Source organism: Manihot esculenta, chromosome 1 (genome assembly GCF_001659605.2).
Source record: "Manihot esculenta cultivar AM560-2 chromosome 1, M.esculenta_v8, whole genome shotgun sequence".
NCBI classification, from domain to species: Eukaryota; Viridiplantae; Streptophyta; class Magnoliopsida; order Malpighiales; family Euphorbiaceae; genus Manihot; species Manihot esculenta.
In genome coordinates this window covers 2,541,728-2,560,570 of record NC_035161.2, presented here as the reverse complement: position 1 = coordinate 2,560,570, position 18,843 = coordinate 2,541,728, and the positions used below count along the sequence as shown (strand labels likewise).

At 31.6% G+C, this 18,843-nt stretch overlaps 2 protein-coding genes across 7 annotated transcripts; one reads left to right on the top strand and one right to left on the bottom strand.

The window, feature by feature from the left end:
* Nucleotides 1-5,875: 5,875 nt before the first annotated feature.
* On the top strand, nt 5,876-10,139 carry LOC110621813 (GPI-anchored protein LLG1). The gene is made up of 3 exons (XM_021766485.2): nt 5,876-6,242; nt 6,336-6,392; nt 9,506-10,139. The coding sequence occupies exons 1-3, from the start codon at nt 6,155-6,157 to the stop codon at nt 9,865-9,867; spliced, it is 507 nt and encodes a 168-aa protein (XP_021622177.1). The 5' UTR covers nt 5,876-6,154; the 3' UTR covers nt 9,868-10,139.
* A 2,497-nt stretch (nt 10,140-12,636) lies between these two features.
* On the bottom strand, nt 12,637-18,562 carry LOC110627305 (phosphatidylinositol/phosphatidylcholine transfer protein SFH13). Of its 6 annotated transcripts, none has more exons than XM_021773572.2 (15): nt 18,210-18,555; nt 17,291-17,378; nt 16,856-17,159; nt 16,627-16,726; nt 16,055-16,321; nt 15,784-15,861; nt 15,607-15,711; nt 15,482-15,531; nt 15,308-15,407; nt 15,081-15,179; nt 14,894-14,995; nt 14,640-14,802; nt 13,497-13,879; nt 13,340-13,414; nt 12,637-12,996 (listed from the first exon to the last, which is right to left on the bottom strand). In XM_021773572.2, the coding sequence occupies exons 2-15, from the start codon at nt 17,295-17,297 to the stop codon at nt 12,976-12,978; spliced, it is 1,854 nt and encodes a 617-aa protein (XP_021629264.1). In that variant the 5' UTR covers nt 17,298-17,378; nt 18,210-18,555; the 3' UTR covers nt 12,637-12,975. The 6 variants fall into 6 exon arrangements, 5 of the variants coding, with proteins under 5 accessions (XP_021629264.1, XP_021629271.1, XP_043808000.1 ...); XM_021773579.2 differs by lacking the exon at nt 18,210-18,555 and adding an exon at nt 18,074-18,206; XM_043952065.1 differs by lacking the exon at nt 18,210-18,555 and adding an exon at nt 17,785-18,062.
* Nucleotides 18,563-18,843: the final 281 nt, after the last annotated feature.

Below are 18,843 nucleotides of genomic sequence, written 5' to 3'. Positions count from 1 at the left end.
AGATGAAAGGGATGAAAAATTTGTATATAATCTTAGAGTCAAGATTCAAAGGGATCATTAGAAAAACTATTATCTATGTCCAAGAACAATATATCATACAAGTCTCATTTTTCCAAAGGGAAAATTCAAATAAAAATATTCTATATAAGAGTGAGGCCAGAAGCTCGATGTATGCTATGAAGTGCATAAGACGTGATATGTTTTATACTAAGTATAGTAAATCAATATGACCCTAAGTGAGTACACTAGATGTCATGAATTGGATATAGAGATATTTTAGATGTATATTAAATTATTCATGATGTTATCAAGAAAATAGTCGGTAAGTGGGAGACTATAGGGATGCAGAAAGGAGAGGAGATTTAGATGAGTCTAAACCTATCTCAAAATAGATCTTCTTAAGAAGTAAAAAGTTATAGTTTACTGTACTAGTGATATAGATGCACATAAAATGAAAGTTTTTTCTACATATGAAATGATTTTAGGTCTTCTATTAAAAACGGATATAAAAGATATTTTGCATAGTCTTGTAAGGTGATTAAATTAGCGTAGATGATAAGATATTAAGTTAATGTATTTAAATTGTTAATTACAATCGTACAATTCATAAATACTATTTTATATTAGGGATATAATTATAAGAAGTATGTCAAACATATAATAAATACCTCCTCACACAGTATTGGTTTTATTATCTAGTGAGATAATAAAATACAAGACAATTATAAGTTTTATTTTATCTGCGGATGAAATTGAGAGCTCAAAAACTTATAATACGAGATATTATCTCAAAGAGATTGTAAACAATATTTGGGAGATCATTATATTAAAATACATTGATCTTATGTGAATAAGTCACATTATCTGTCTTAATAGCCAGATGGAGTTCTGTTTAAAATAAGCAGTTTAGAGAACTCAATTTTGAGTATAATTTGATCATTAAGTGTACTCAAACTACCATCTGTACAATGATATTTTAAATAGAGATATATGCTCCATTATGAAAGGAAGTGATATCGTAGTATGTTATTCATATCACATGTACTCGTGACCAATGATGGAATTATAAACGCTATTCTCTATTTGCTAATATATGAGACTATAAAAATTATAAGTAATCTTACTAATACCCTTAGAACTCTGATCTATTACTTGAGACTTAATTTAATATTTGTTACCTTAGAATATTGTCAGATAATTATGAATGATGCGATCTGACGAGATATTCCTATAAAAACAAATTGAATTAAGGTTGAGAGTATCGAGATGTGAGGAAATCATATCGGAAGTATCACATTAGTTTTGTATTCATTGATCGGTCAATTATGTTTATTTGTAGATAAAACATAATTATAGACATAAAATAAAATAATTGAAACTATAGATATTCAATATGATAAATGATTTAGGGTATTACATACTATAATTACTCTAAATTTCGCCAATCGAGTGGTTATATTGCCCTGACAGATATATAATATTTGAATTCTCGAAATATGCACAGATCACACAGTTTATTTATTAAGTATGAAAATTGCAGTGTATATATTATTATACTCTATCATATGTGAGTAGGAGATAAAAAAAATTATACGCCCAAGATAGATAGAGCAAAAAAAAATAAAGTCGGACTCTATATTTTATTTATAATAGTCTAATTTTAATTTATTTTATATTAATTAAAAAAATTTAATTTCAAATCTTGAGTAGTTACATGATAGTAGAGCCACTGGTAGGTAGTTACTCCTTTTCTCTCAAAGACGAGCATTAACCAAAAAAGGATTTCTCACGCTCTACTAGAAAAAAATGCACACTTTGCATTTAAGAAAATAAATTTCTCTTCTCTCTCAAAAGACTTTATCAAAACAGTTTGTTGTGAGAACATAATTTTTCTAATATTTATTTTTAATTTGGGCTATTTTTTACTATCTCAAAGTATCGATCATGTAATCTGAATATATCCAAATACTTGAATTCTTGTGAAATACACTGCAATTTCATATAATCTCTAGACTGTGAATTATATGCATAACCTCTAGATTATGAATTTCGTATAAAATATATAATTACACATAGGCTAGTTATACAAGATAAATTGGTATGTTATTTAATTATTTTAATCCTGAAAAATTTATGAATTTTTCATAAATAACTTGAATTATGTTTTTTTATAATTCTTTAAAACATATCTAAATTTTAATTTTTTTTAAACGCTTTAATCCTATCATTCATATTATAGATATATTAAGCGTATTTAAATGTTTATTTAATTCATAAATTTTATCATTATTAATAATTTTATTTCTCTATTTCTAAAATATATTAAAACTATTATATAAAGATAGTTATTCGTCTTACAAGTATTAACTGCTTAGGGGATGAAAATGTTCAACGGCATCAAAACTTAAACGATTTCCTGAACTTTTGAGAATATAGAATTAACTTGTAAATAATAACATTATTTTGAAATATTTTTATAATTCACTCATAAAGTAAATTAGTAAAAAGTGCAAATTTATGAAATTTTCATCAAAATTCAATTGAATTTCTTCAGCTGTATAAAATTATGAACATTATTGATGATGTTCTGATTTCTTCTATTGATATAATAGTTGGATATAGATTTACAAAATAAAAGAATATTAGGTAATTAGCTGTAAGCGATTTCTGAATACTCAAAAGTAGATATAAAAGAATCTATATTCAAAGATCAAAATAGATAATTAGCGTAATTGAAATGTAATTTATATAGCCTTTGTTATTTAATCTTTTTAGGACTAAAATTCTATGAGGAGTTTATCATTACCTTAGAATTATATTAATAAAGTTGAACGAGGAGTTCTTATGGACATATAATTCGAAGTAGAATTTAGTGTCTTAATGGTTATTGAATTGCATGTTCGGGATTCATCTTGGACATTCAGAACTTATGTCACACCCAATCCCAAAACTGTAGAGACGAATATGACTCGAAAAACTGACAGAACTTCCCCTGATAGTTATACATAGAAATACATGTAACCTGCTATATCTTGATAGCAATGCCTGGCATCTTAGGCCCTATGATGACAATTTTGGCCCAAGAGCAAATAAAATACTAGTCATATACATGTGCAGAGCTACCCCCAAAGGGTGACCACCTGACATACGTCTCAAAGACAGTATGAATATATATTATGCTGAAAATAAATCACCTGTCATCAAGGTGTTATCCATTCGGTGTATATATAGAGTGTAATCGGCTATTTATTCAGCTGTGCTTTGAATTCAATTTCCATTTATTCAAGAAATATAAATTAACTTTATCTTTTCTCATTTTAAATAAACAATATAACTATACACATATACATATATTTAAGAAAAGAATCAATGTTATATGTTTATCCACTCACCAGTACTGAAGATAGAATAACCTAGGTCGCAGGAGCACCCTATTGCCTATCCTGAAAGCTGGATTCTCTCCTAGAATTAGAAAGAAAAAAACATAATATATCACATAATACATAATTCTTCTAGGATAAAAATATAAAACGTAAAATACGAAATTTTAAATATCTTTTTATATATATTTTTTATAAGAAAATTCCGGCAGTATTTCAGCATAGGTAGATCTCCCAAAAATATCCAAACTCAACAGAAATACTCAATAAACTGTAAATATTATTTAAATCAACCTATGAAAATCATATACAAAATCCTATTGATTAGGTCTAACTAAAACATAACCCATTTTTATCCTCAAATCACAAAAAGTACTATTAACAGGTAGAGAAAATAAATTATATAGTAAAAATTTGAATAAAAGGGATAAAACTCACCTATCCAATTTGGAACCTCTGAAAGAAATTATTGAATTTTTGAGTAGAATATAGGTTTAATCAGGATCTAGCTGAGAATTTTAGAAGTTTATGGGTTGATTGAGTTGTGAGGAAGGAAATTTGGATTTAAAAGAGGAATATATTTTTTTTTAAATATCAGAGCTTCCTCTGTTTCGCGAGGAAGAAAGGCTTTTGGATTCGGGAATGTCCGAAACCAGAGCTTTAATGCTCACTTATCTTTTTTTTCTTATGGGCTGGGCCTGGGGCTGATAATTTCTCTATTTTATAATGGTCGGACCACCCTTCTTGCATGGTTTCATAGACTTTACTGAACTTTTGATGTTCGGTTTTAGGGTATTGGTTCATCTATTGGATAAAATATAGTGAGGGTGTGCTCCAGCATTTGGTGCCAAATCCTTATTACTCGGTCCAGTTCAGACCTTCAAAATGTTAAGTTTGTACCGGATATATTATTTATATTTCAGTTTAAAATCTCTCCAGAAAGAAGTGTGCTATTTTTTTTGTAAAATTATGCTCAATTAAATTATAACTTAATAAAATATATTTTTTATAATAAAGCTTTATTTTTTTAATTTTAAATATAATATTTAATATTTTAATTAAAATAAAATTAAAAATATAAAAACATAAGAAAAAATAAATAGTTTTAAATATTTAAGATTATAAAAATACATTCTATTTCAAAAAATATTTTATTATTAAAATTTAAAAATATTTATTAGATTATTACTTATTTAATCTTAAATATTTTAAGTTTTATTTAATAAAAAAATTAAATTGAATTTATTTAGACTTTTTTTTAAAAAATAAATTATATTTTATTTTATGAATATTAGTGGTGGATATTTGATCAGTTGGATTTAAAATCGAATTGAATAAAATAAACTAAAATTTCAGTGTTATAAAAATCGAACTCATTTTAAATAAAAATTAATTTGAATCAAAGAATTTAATTTGATTCAATCGATTTTATTTTTGAATAAATTTTTTTTATTTTTTAAATTTTATTTTTAATATTTTAAAATTTAATTAAAATATTTAAATTTTAGTTATAATTTAATATCCATATTATTAAAAATAATATATTATTATCACTTATCAGTTTGATTCGATTTTATCAATTTTCATTTACGATTTTATCAATTTTCTTTTATTAAAAATGAACCGTTCTAAAATAATTCAATTTTTTTAAAATAAAAATCAAACTAGATCGAAAAAATAAAAAATTAAATTAAAATTTTAAATTAATTTAATTCGATTTATTTTTCGATTTGAACTAAATACTAATAGTGTGTAATAAGTATTAACATAATTAATATATTAATTTTTTTAAAATTAAATATTTAAATTATTCCATAATTAATTTCTCTAAATTCTAATTCATCCATTCCTACCGATTAAAAGCGTAAAATATTTTTATTGCTCAGAAATGTTAAAAAACTAGAATTTCATCCATTTCCCTAGATTAAACACTTTAATTTATTATTTGAAAAAATACTATTTTTTTTTAAATTATTATGTTTAGCTAATTTTTAACACTTTTGACTTTTAATTTTTTTAAAAAAATGTTAAAAAAATTATATTTTCATAAATTTAAAAATTACATTTTTATAAGTTTGATTAGAATTAGTTAAAACAAATTGAATATAAATAAATTTAAGAATTTAATTTTTAAAAATATAAAAATTAATTTATTAATTACATTAAAAATTAAAAATTAAAATATAATTTATCTAAAATAAAATATTTCATTTATATTAGTAGAGATTTAAGTTTCAATAAAAATATTTTAGATATTTAAAAGAGTTATTTTAATTTACTCATTAATAAAAATACTGATGGATTATAAAAAAATTTAAATATTTAATTGTAAAATTTTAAAAATTAATTTATTAATTACCTTAAAATTCATGAATTAAAAATAAAATTTAGCACAAAATTAATTACTTTAATTAAAAGTTTAATAACTGATTTGGAAGTTTCTTGCAAAGTGAACAACTCTTGTAATAACAGTGCAGACAGCAGGAACGGCGTTTCTAGGCGCGTGGGTGACAGTGAGATATGATTGACCGAATAGGTGAGAAATTTGATTAATAAATTAGCAGAAGCAGAAACAGGAGACGCAGCAAGAGGAGAAAGAAAAAGAGCAGCTGTGAGCTGTATCTTCGGCGTTATTTGCTGTCACCCACTTCTCCATCATCACCTCCTACCCTTGCATTTCATCCTTAAAGCTTTCAACTTTCTTTTACAAGAAAAGAAAGACGAGTTGCAGAGGGCAGATCTCTCCTTTTCATATGTATATGAAATAAGCAAAGATGGCACTGAATCGGTTTTCTTTATTTCTCTTCTTTCTTCTGTTGATTGTTGCCTTTGCTCCTCCTTCTGCTTCCAGTTCTATTTCAGGTATTTTAAGGAATTTATCATGTACGCACATACTAGACTTTGATTTTTTGTTTTCTAGAACTTGATTTTGTGCTGTTGCTGATTCGGATCCAGATTCTGTTTTTCAATCCCATGATTCCACAGGCAGGAATCTGCTTCAGGCTAAGAAAGGTTTCTTTTCTTTTCTTTTCTTTCTTCTTATTCACATTTCTCTAATTATTATTTTTTGGATTGGGTTTAATCTTGGATTTCCTTTGTGGGTTTTGTTATAATACTGTTCTTATGTGATCTAAGTGCTTTGAGTTGTTTAATTATGCATCATTTTTCAGCCTAGAAATCAAGAAATTATGTTCTGAAATGAGAATTATGTTTTGTGAATTTCTATAACTTGGTTGATTTTTGTGCTCAATAATTTGTTTAAGGCTGAATTTGTTTGTTCAAGCCTCCAAAGTTACCCTGTTGCTTTAACAGTGAGATCATTGCTTCTTTTTTTTTTCTGTTGTTTATCTCTGTTCTAGCATAAATTTAATTGATTGCCTTCTAATTATAAGTTACCAACCCTACAAATAGGGATTTCTGATCAGTTACTAGCTGATAGAGCAGTTATTTTCCTTTAAAATTCATAGCGGCTTTACTCAAGATGTTGATTCATTGGAAAAATGAAAAAGAAGTTAGCCTGAGGAGGAAGGCAATTACTTAATTAATATAAAATGCCATCTGATTTCATGCAATTTTGCTTTTATCAGCCGATTTGAATTTACTAATATAATTTGTTGTCAAGTGATATTTCATTTGAACATTGCTCATCAAGTCAGCTATATGAGGTTGTGGGTTCATTGTTTCTCTTGTGCATTTATATATTGCACCATAGTGTTTGAAATTTGGTAACGTGCTTGCATAAGTTATTGATGCAGTCAAGACAATTAAATTTAGCAAGTTTTGGGTTTACTCTGTCTGCAATCCAATCTTTTTTCTAAGTTTTTATGTAGGAAGTATTGGTTTTACTATTATTTAGGAACTTAGCATTAGGAATATTTAGAAAATTGTTTGCTTCCTATCATATTTTGTATTGGTTTGGTATGATAAAATATTAAATCTCAACAAAATCTATGTAACTTAGTTATTTTCTTATGTTTTGATGTGTTAAACATTTGATTTCAAATGTTTGATTCCTACTACTACTGCTCTGCTCTCTCTCTCTCTCTCTCTCCTCCCCCTGCCCCTTTCATTCTAGTACTTCTGTCCTTCCATTCTTCAGGCTTCTGCCACCTTTTCCTCTGCTGCTAAATTAGGTCAGATAATGTTCACAGCCCCAACAATCTCTAATTTCTATTTATTTATCTCTAACAAACTGTAGTTCAATTTCCTAATACTAAATTCCCCTTTCTCATTAAATCAAAAGTTCTAAAACCCTACCAGTTGTTTGAGAATTGTTCACCATCGAAGCATTGCTGAGCCGGTTCCACAACCTGTCCTATATATGTTAGGATGAATTTTCCACTAGTATGACTGTATGACTTGAAAACCAGAATTTGCATTTGCATGTGCATGTCATTCTAAAGTTACATTGTGAATTCACAAGACTTTATAGAAACAGTTCATTATTCATCAAATAAAGCCATTTGCATGTTGATATTTGGAAGTACAATTTGGACTTCTCTAAAGTCCTTAATCTCCATGCTTTGGCAATTGTTTTTTTTTTTCCCATCAAGTACACTTAGGTCGATATGTATCCTGTGTTAATGAAGTCAAAATATAATGTAGGACGAAGCAAATATTGGCTTCTATTTAGACTATGTTTGGTTGGAGGGGAAAGAGGGTAAATAAAGGTAATGAGAGGTAAGTAATATATGTACCCCCTATCTGGAAAGAGGTGAAGGAGGTGTAAACAAAGACAAGAAATAGTAAGCTTTACCTTGCTTTACACCTCAAATGCCAATTTTTCTTACACATCAAATTGGAGTTTGAGGAGAAGGAAATAGGACAATTATTTAAATTTTAATATTTATTACCCTCTCTTATCTTCCTATTAATTTATCCCTTTCGAAACATGTAATTTATTATTATTATTATTGCAACCTTCCTTACCCTTCCTCCTCTGTACCTTCCTTTATCCCTCTATTAAATTCCCTCACCTTGTCCAAAGGCTTTTTTTGGAAGAAGAGGAAAATGAGGGGAAATGACATATGAAGAAAATAGAACATGAAATGCTTACATTTCTTTTCCTTTGTAATGTGGGTCCCTTTTTCTTTCTTCCTTCCATTTCCTTTCATTTTCACTCTATTATACATTTTCCTCCCTCTCCCAAAGATAACCTAAACGATTTGTGAGACTTGTAGGCTTTTAGAGAGTAGTGCATTACGTTCATGGTTCAAAATTATGTGGTAGATTGAAATTTTAATTTTGGAGATTTGTAGTGTAAAAAATGGATGAATTCAAAATGTTCAACTGAGGAAATCTAATTCAAAGGATGACAAATGGCAAAAGGGCCTAAATTGCCCCTGAACTGTACAGCAAGTGTCAAATGCCAAATTTTTTTTTTTTGGTCCAAATTTGTCCCTTAACTATCATCCATCACTTGTAAGGATTTAAAGAGAATGAGCTACACTCTTTACAGTCTATTTGGCTTATTCTCTGTAAATCCTTATAAGTGATGGCATTATTTCTACTTATTATGATAGTTTAAAGGCAAATTTGGGCTAAAAAAATGAAATTTAACATTTTTGGCCCCTGCAGTATGGTTCAGGGCTAAATTTGGCATTTTAGCTGATAACAAATTCTTTGCTATAGCCTTTGTGACGATAATTTCCAATGTTTTCCCAATCTTCTTGTTTTAGTGATTATTAAATTTTCTGAATTGATTAATTCCTAGTTTCATGCATACATCTACATTGATGATACAATGTTAATGAAATTATTTTATATATGCTCTTGGACATGTTGATTATACTTCCTTTCCATTCAGGCCCGTAGTCTGGTCTTGGCTTTGTAACCTGTCACAATGATTGCTCGGTTATCTACATATGCAAGTGATGGTTGTGTTTATCTTTGATGATCTTTGATCTGCATATGTACATTTTTTTATTGATTTGTCCGTTTTCGATAAAAAGATGGGTGCTGTAATCCATTTTTTTTTTGTGTTCAAAATATTCAAAAAAATCAAAGATATCATAGAAACCACTGCCAAATACCCCTAGCAATTCTGTTCCACAATTAATTATGCTTTAGCATTATATTATAGAATCACATTCTGATAATCTAATGTTATGTTACCTTCTCTGCAGCCTGCCCATTAAACTTCGAGTTTCTGAACTATACAGTCCTCACGAGCCAATGTAAAGGACCTAAGTATCCTCGTGATCCATGTTGTAAAGCATTCAAGGACTTTGCTTGTCCTTATGCTGATTATTTGAATGATTTGACCAATGATTGTGCGTCAACCATGTTCAGCTACATTAACCTAAACGGAAAATACCCACCTGGCCTTTTCGCTAGTGAATGCCGAGAAGGGAAACTGGGGCTCGCATGCCCTGCACTGGCGCCTTCACAGTTGGCTAATGATAGTGGGAGTCAGATTATTCGCTATCCATCCCTGCTGCTGATGCTCACATCTAGCTTCCTAGTGTTGTTAGTTCACTTGTTTTGAAGGCTTGAAATGTTGATTATATATTTATTCTCCAATAATTGAATTATATTCTTAACCATTATTACCTTCTTTGTTATTTCATTGTATTTGTGCTAGAGTTAAATTCATCCGTCAGGCATTGTGAAAATTTAATTTGTATATTGGTTTGTGATTTGCTGCCCAAGTGGTAGGTTTTAGTGCTTGGTTGTATTGAGTGATTAATGATTCAACACTTAGAGCTATATGTACTTCAAAATTTAAATACAACGACTCCTCCAGTTTCATTTCTTCAACTATTTTCTACATGTGTTATGTCCCTGTGTCAATTTGGCTTTTATGGTTTTGGGTATTGTTTGCATGCAGATTTGTTCGGTATTACTGTTGGAATTGTAAATTTTTTAAATATATTAGTTAGAGTATTAAAAAATTGTTATAAAATTAAATTTGACATGTTTTAGTCATAAACTTCAAAATAGTGCTTTTCTATGCCATTGTTAGAAAGGCAGAGGATGATAAAGTATGTTGGGAAAAGTAAGGATAATACCAACAAAATGGTAAGTAAATCTCCTAACTTGATTTTAAAAGAGTTGGCCATGAATAAATATAGGTGCTAAGAACACTGACATTTTGATTGAGACGTTGCATCGAACACTTGGATGTCATCACTGTTGATCAGACTGACCTTGCCACAGTTGGCAGTCTCATGGGGACCTTCAGTAGAATTTGAATGTCCTGAATCCGTTGCCCTTCAGAGTTTCTAATTATCCCTCCAAAAGCCATTCTATCTCATTTTCTCCATGGTCCGTTTATTATCCCAAAGACTGGTTTCATCCAACTTCTGCTTAAAGGGTGAAAGCAGTTCGTGTTGGAGTCGGGCATACATAATCTGGCGTGATGAAGCAGCTCTTCCACATCTCCAAGATTCCCTTTAAAAACAAAGTTATTCCTTCGCTTCCAGATGGATAATATTACCTCTTTATTAGTGATATACTTGGCTCTTGGTACCTTGATCCAAAGATCTTAGGTGTGATTCACCAAGCCTCAGGCAACCTTTAATATAAAGGTTTTGTTCATTATGCTAGAATCACGGAATCTAAGACCACCCAGCTTGTTAGGACGAGTGATCTTGCTCCAAAAGACCAATAGTCTTCCCATGATCGTCATTGTTGCCCCAGATAAAGCGCAATACTTTGATATTCCAAAATAGAATTGGATTTGTGAAGATAGTAATCAGCTAACCTCTCTTAAAATGTATATTATTGGAAATCCCAAGAACCAAAAGCTACGTTAACTTGTAGATCGCATATGCTTCTTCTTTCTCAAATACAATGAAACTATTGAGCTTCGTTGGTTCATCCCTGTGGCATCTTTCACTGCATCAGCTACTCCTTGAGCCTGAGCCATCATCTGCCCACCAGCCTACACCCATAACATAAATAAATATTTTACTTCTAAAATGTTCATATTATTGATCCTAAAAAGGAAAAATAAATAAAGATGTTGAATCTCTTGCTCTGATTCCTTAGCAGACTGAGCAGCATTGCTAGCCTTGTATATTGCTGGCCTTCTCTTGAAATCCAACAAATTCTAAACTCATTCTCCGACTCCATTTGTTTATAAACAATAATTTGTATTTATGAAATATTTTCCATTTTCATAATAATAATATTATTATTAATATTATTTGACTTTTGATCTCATGTAAATGCATGAAAACCTTAAAAATCATATGATTCCTCAAAAATTCAACTTTGATAGCATTTGGCTTAACTACTTAGTGCTGATTAAGTTATTTTAATTTTATAAATAATTAAAATTTTAAACATGATTGATAAGTTTGCTTGATAAAATTAATTTATAAACATAAAAATTATTAAAATTACTAAAAAAAAAGTTTTTAGAAACTATTAAATAATTCTAATAAAAAAGCTTCACTAGAATAATTTTATTTTTGCAAAATCTGACCAATTCTACCCAACTTGTTTAAAATAGTTAACGATCACTAAAATCGTTAGTATTGCTGAATAAGACCTTTAAGTAGAGGAGGATCATATTGAGTCCAGAGTTAGGCCGAGTATTTGAAGTAGCGACCAATTTGAACTTGCAGTTGGTTCTTAATTAGAGCAGTCCAAAGTTAGGCCTAGTTCTAGGACAATCAAGTAAGGAAAGTCAAATGCGGGTTCTTACTTAAACTGGTTGTTGAAGTTCGGTGATGGTATTGTTGAAGTTGGGTGATGGTAAAGGGCTACGTGATTCGGCGGATTGATTGGGCTGTTAGTTGTTAGGGTGAAGAGCTAAACGTTTTGCACTCGTCTTCAAATCCTTCACTCTTTGCAAGAGTTTTGACAAAGTTTCCAGACATTACTAAATTGAGTTGCAAAGTGTACTAGCCAATTTGATTATTTTGGATGTGGAATTCTCTTTCCCAACAAGTAATATCTAACTGGATAAGATTAGAAATATCCTCATTTGTCGAAGAATACTTCTACCACACATCGAAGAAAAAATGAAGGCCGTCTGGTGATTTGGTTATACCCAATACGGAATTTTATAATCAGACTTTATTTTGTTTTATGAAAAATATTTTTCAAGACATCAAAAGAATTAGTATAAAATAATTAATTTATTCTTTAAAAAAAATGATAACACATAAATTAGAAACGGATTTCAAACAACCACACGCATGGGTCTGGACTCGAAATCATAAAAACGAATTTTCCATTTCATCATCTACCCGGATGAAAATCCATCTTTACCGTGGAAAGAGAGGCCAAGGAGGAGAGGAAGAAATAAAGTAAGCATTTGGTTATAACGCATTTCATTTACTCCAAAACTTCTGTTCTCTACAACCAAGTGCTCAGCTGCACTGTAACTTCTGTAAGCACCTATTTATATAGGGAGACTGAAAGCCTAAAGGAAAATGGACTAACATAAAAAGGGAGGAAGAAGGGAGGGGGTGGTTTTACGCCTCATTCTACTCTAAAAATACAGGCGTCCACCCCTGTGATTTTGGAATTATGTTGTAGTTGCCATTGATGCCCCTCTTGGTGTCTATCTGTGCAAATCAATCTCCTCTTTATTCCCAATTTTGCCAATTCCTAGCTACTCCCACTGTTAAACTTCAAGTCCTTAACAGAATATTCTTTTTTGCTGCAAGAAGACCCCATCAATGTCACTTTTGCCCAGGAAAGCAATTCGGTGAGAACAGTAAATCAAATGTAATTAGAATGATAAATTCCAAAAACGAAATCTGATAGCCTGCTCAACCCTTAGCTTTCATGCATTGCGGTGTAACTCAACAAACAAGGCTACCAGGCTTATCAACGAGGTGGTTAGACATAACTGAAATGGAGGGTAATCATACTACAGATTTGCAAGTCATGAGGTCAAATTCATCGTGTTGGTAGATGATATTATAATATGAAATTAAAATGAATAATCCCATTTAGAGTTAAACTTTAATGCAAATATTATCAAAATATCATATACTTACACGACATCTAGACTGCCGTAAATCATCTAGTGATTTTGAAATCTCAAGTTGCTTTGTGACCGCAGAATGTAGTTCCTGTGGAAACGGCATAATTGTAAATAAAATCACCATTGATAACCACTTTCCAGATATCTAAACTAAATAGAGTAAGGCATACCCTCTTTGTTTTCTCAAGGTCCAACTCCACAGACTTGATCCTCTCCAGCGATTCCATAAGCATTTGCTCTTTTTCCAATGGGATCGCAGCAGGTTTGTTGCTAAGTTCTTCAACTACCTTTTCCAGGCTCTGCAGACGCTCCATACATGGACGGACACAGTTTTCACTCACAGTTTCAACAGCTGTTGAATGACTATCAGCATTATGTTCCACAAGATTAGATGGATGAATATTGTTTTGCCGCCTCCAAAGATCAAGTGGCAAACTGCGGAAAAATGCTACTAGTTTGACCACAAATGACATCAGTGTTCTAGCCACACATAGATTATTCCTTTTCCCAATCTTTTCCTTAACAATGTCCATCCAATGGCTGATGAGACCTCCTGAAACAAGACATGAGTTACAATTCAAGTATCAAAGCTAACAACACCAAATTATACTCCAAATATATGGGTTAGAATCCACAGAAGAAAGTTATGCCTGATAGCAAATTTCTTAAAATACAAATATTTACCAAGTTCACCACAAATTTTGGATCAGACACATGATTTAAATAATAAATCACTTGTTGTATATCAGAGTTTCAAGGTAACAATCCATTATTTACCAATTCACCTATAGTGATCTGCAATTTATGTTAAAACGCATTTGAAACAGGCAATACAGGCATGTCAGAATGATACAGGATGTTCACTGTATCATACCACCGAAGCTGAAGAGTCTTTGCAGGGATATTGTTCTGCAAAAATATTTGTCTTTTGGGCAGGGAACAACCACATTCAAAGGATAATACTTGATTTGTGGGAGCCTTGTCATGTGGTTTGGGACTAATGAAAAGATTCTCAAAGCACACAAGGGAGTTTCTAAGAGCTCTCTATATTGCGGTTATAGATGTCTATTGACTTAATATCTTGGTTGAATTACTGATTTACCTTTCATTTTAGTCATTTTGCTAATGGGTTAAAAAAAATTTGCAAAATCAGAGGACAATTCATTCTGTTTAATTTGTTCCATTTCAGCCTGATTCATTCCTTTTCCCTTTCAGTGCTCCGTTTCTGATTCCATTATTTAAATCCTTGAGGCTTGAGCTGAGATATGGTAGAGAAAAGAACCAATTCAAAGTAAGAAAGCATTAATACATACCTTCAAAATGTGGGAGCAGTTCACTAGGCAAGTCCCTCAAGTCATTGCTTTTACGTGATTGATCTTCAGAATGCCCAACTCCCTGGTTGCTTCGAACAGCCTTCTCAACCAGAGGAAAATTTTCATCACAACTGTAGTAGGCATTTGGATCTGATGCTTTGACCTTAAAAAATTGTAAGACATACAAAATCAACACAACGCTTTGCGCACAACCATTACAGTAAATTTGGCCATAAGCAACAGCCTAAACTTACCTCATGAACAGGAGCCAAAAGTGGAAGCATAGAACTCCGTTTAATTGGAGAAGGATCATCAATTTCATATCCTGATTCAGCCGCTGAAGTTGCACTACTTCCCTGTAGAACAAAAACATATTAAATATCCAGGAAAAGATGAACTAGTAACATCAATGAAGAATTAGTCAATGAGGTAGTAACTTGCCTTCTGCAGGGGAATTTGAAAATATGAGTCAAATTTCTGCTGGTGACTAGGCACTCTGGTTATTTGCCTCACAAATGCTGCTTCCGCATTATGTACAAGCTACATAATAGAATAAATTGGTTATTTCCAACTACAGGTTCCACATAAAGTTTCAAACTGTCACCTTCCTGCTCAAGGAATTCAACACTAAAAATTACAATGGGAACCTCAATACTAGGATTACCTACCTTCATGACATCTGAATCATTCCAGGGTCCTTTATTTGAGCGCAGACACCCTCCTTCAGTAGAACATGTACAAGAACCACCCAAAAAGTCTGGCAATTGACTGAAAAGAAAGAAGAAAATGCAATTTATAGATGTTGTACAATAGATGTGAGACACAGTTAACAATAGACAAACCTTGAATCAATAACTTCCAGTAGCTTGAACAGGGACTTGGGCTCCAAAACCTGCCATTTAGAAAATTAGTAGGTAATTGAAAAAAGAAAAATCAAAATCTATGTGCTTACAGTCATATCCTCTACCTGTATCTTTGCAATAGTCTTTGCATCTAGAAATTTCTGAGCCGCAGGCCAAAGCATCTTCTTAAAGCCGGGACCAGCATTAACAATATACATCCGATGCAATGTCTGTAAAATTCAGGTTAATTCAGAAATCAATTAAACAGTATAAAGGAAACATCTCCTAGAAGACTTTGATACCTCAGGGTAGTAACTGTTATCTATCTTCGTCATTGCAGCCAAGAGATTTGCAGCAGTCCGAGTGAAATTCTTAATACCCTGTTTTAAACATGAACCAATGACCTATTCAAATACTACAAATTCACTCAACTCTTCAAGGTGTGTGCAAGGATCAGAAAAAGATAGCAAAACCACATTACGCCAATGATAGCAAAACTTTTATAGAAGATGTTGTAGCTTTTGTAAAGCCAAATACAATTTGCAGGCTTATCTAGAACGCGATACAACATACCAAGCCCTGTACATCCAATATTGTTGTAGTTGAACATATCTGCTTCCTTGCAGCAATTGAACATGCAGGGAATTTCTCCAGTAGAGCCCTCTCAAACTCTTGGACATGGTATTTCAAATATTGATCTATTGTCGTGATTCGCATCAGCCTACTCGGATGAGCTTTTCCAAGCCTTTCAATGTAAACTGGCCGACCTTCCTTGTCAACTCCATGGTAACCCTGAGGGTAATATTGCAAGACTTCTTCCAGCTCTTCAAACTCAAAATCCTAAAAAGTGATCATAATTCAGTATATTGCTAGAGTCAAATGCCAAATGAACTAGCAAAAAATCATAATTTCTCAAAGGGCATCCATTATAATACATAGGTAATTATTGGAAAACAAAATGGTAGCAAGATTTTGCCCAATTAAAATTTACCTGCTAATGCAGCTCCAAGTTTGTGTTTAAATAATATTCTGTTTACATTGAGAAAATGTTCAAGAAATAAAACTAATCCTTATAACAGACCAGAGCTCCACAGTCTAAACTAAGAAGCAGCAGAAAGATTAGTGGCATAAATTAAATTCAATACCTCCAATATGGTGTCTGTTCCATACTCTTTCCTCCAATTAAGCATTTCTTCCCACATCTGGATTGTTTTTTCAATATTAAACTCCCTAGCTTTCAAAAATCTACAAGAATTAAATAATTATGAATAAGTGAATGCATCACGGAAGATTTGTGATGTCCAGCTGCAAGGCAAAGCAATGCTTTTGATACCTAAAGGGCTTAGCTGAATTGTTAAAGAAGTGCCGACTGACCTTAACAAAGTATGATAGTCATCATGCCTAGAAGGCAATAAATTTCTTTCCAGAAGCTTTTGGCGCAGTTCTAATACAACACTCTCCTCTTTTTCATCCCTGACATCCTCAATGGAAACTGAAGAAACTCTATAATCAAATTTTCTTTTCCCTCTTTTCTTAAGAGAATGAGTGAACTTATTCGAAGCATTTAAAGCCTTTTTCTTAAGGGTGCCAATTCTGGATCGCCGTCTCTCATCCTCAGAGTTATCAAAATCAGATCTTCTCTCTCTGATTTCATCATTAGCCCCCATTCCATCTAGACCTTCAATAATACAATAAGCAGTTAAACACACTCATCACTTACTTTTAAGATTATCTAAAGCATCAAAAAACAGAATTGTGCATTGTATAACTAGCACTTCCAGGATCAAACCAACGAACAGCTAACGATACCTGACATTTCTGCGAAAGATGATACCCTTATTTGCAAAGTATAAAAGCAGATTCAAAGCAACCTCAAAGACATGTATGCAGCTCTAAACTGTCAGAAACAAAACCCAAAAGTATTATTTAATACACAACAGATCTGCAAAGAAGAAGAATCAGAAGCAACTGACTGATTTTAACTAAAACCACCAAACCCCTGCTCCGGGAAAATTAAAAATAATAATAATAACAATAATACTTAAACCAATAAGCAATCAAGTACCAAAACGCAAAAGTATCAAAAGCTTTAATCATATAAACCCTATTAGTTATAGGGGGTTCTCCAGACTCCCATGGAACCAAAAATTTTACAAGAATAACAAATTGTTCAGTTCTGTCCACAAAGCTCTCGCACGTTAAGCAATCTCTAAAATGAAATTCTCAGTAGTTAAAAATTCAGTGGATCTGAATAAGCTCAATCTTGAACACAGAGGGGGGTGGGGGAGAGAGAGAGAGGTAACTGAAAGTGCACACATTTCTCTCTATTGCAAAACAAACCAAGAAAACATCAGGACTTCATTTCGAACTGAGTTTCCATGAGCGTCAATCCTTAGTTCACACAAGGGGAAGAAACAAGGTTTACAGCAGTTGATCGTGCAAAGAACCCATCAAAACAAGAAAAGAAAATTTTGCATTGAGCTCAAAAAAGAAAAACTCAAAAATCGAGAACAGTAAAAACCGTTAAAACCCATAGCATATAAACCATCACTTGTCACATTTATGCTACTGTAATCAGTAAAGCTCTCAAACCTGAAACCGCATTAAATCTCACCAATGCCGACTCTAACCGTACGGATCTCACCCATAACTCTATCATTAATGAATGAAACCAAAAGGAAAAAAGCAAAACTCGAATAGCTTCAATGAGAAACAGAAAAAAACGCACCCAATCACAAAATCTCCAAATCTGAGGAGCTACAAGACCTACACACATCGATTCACGCGAGAAAGAGAAGAAGAGGAGTAAAGGAAGCAAGCAAGCACAGAATCTCCCTCGGGAAACACGGACGAGGAGGAGGGAGAGGAGGCGAGAAAAAGAGAAATTTTCCCGAGAAAATGTACAGAATTTTCTGGAGAAAAGAGGACGGAAAAGAAAAAATCAAAAACAAAAAAGTACGGATCCGAAATATTTATGAGTGTTTGTTTTGGTTATGTTTCTCTTCTCTTTTTAATTTTCCTTTTTGCTTTTTTACTTCTTCTCTGTTGTTTCTCTATCTACACTTCTCTCGAGTCCTGAGGTGGAGTTTATTTGTTTTCTTCTCACTCTATTTTTTATTTTTTATTATTTATTATTAATATTAAATTATTTTTTAAAATAATTTTTAGTTTTAAATTAAATTAATTTGGTTAGAGCTGAAAGTAGGTACGTCCGGTTCGAGTGAGTCTCTCTCTCTCTCTCTCTCTATATCTCTGCCTTTTGCGTTTTGCTTTATTGGGTCCATTTATTCACCGCTGGCCTCTTGCGGTTTTCTGCTCACGTGTCATTTTCTTTTCTTATTTCTTATTTTTTTATTTATTAA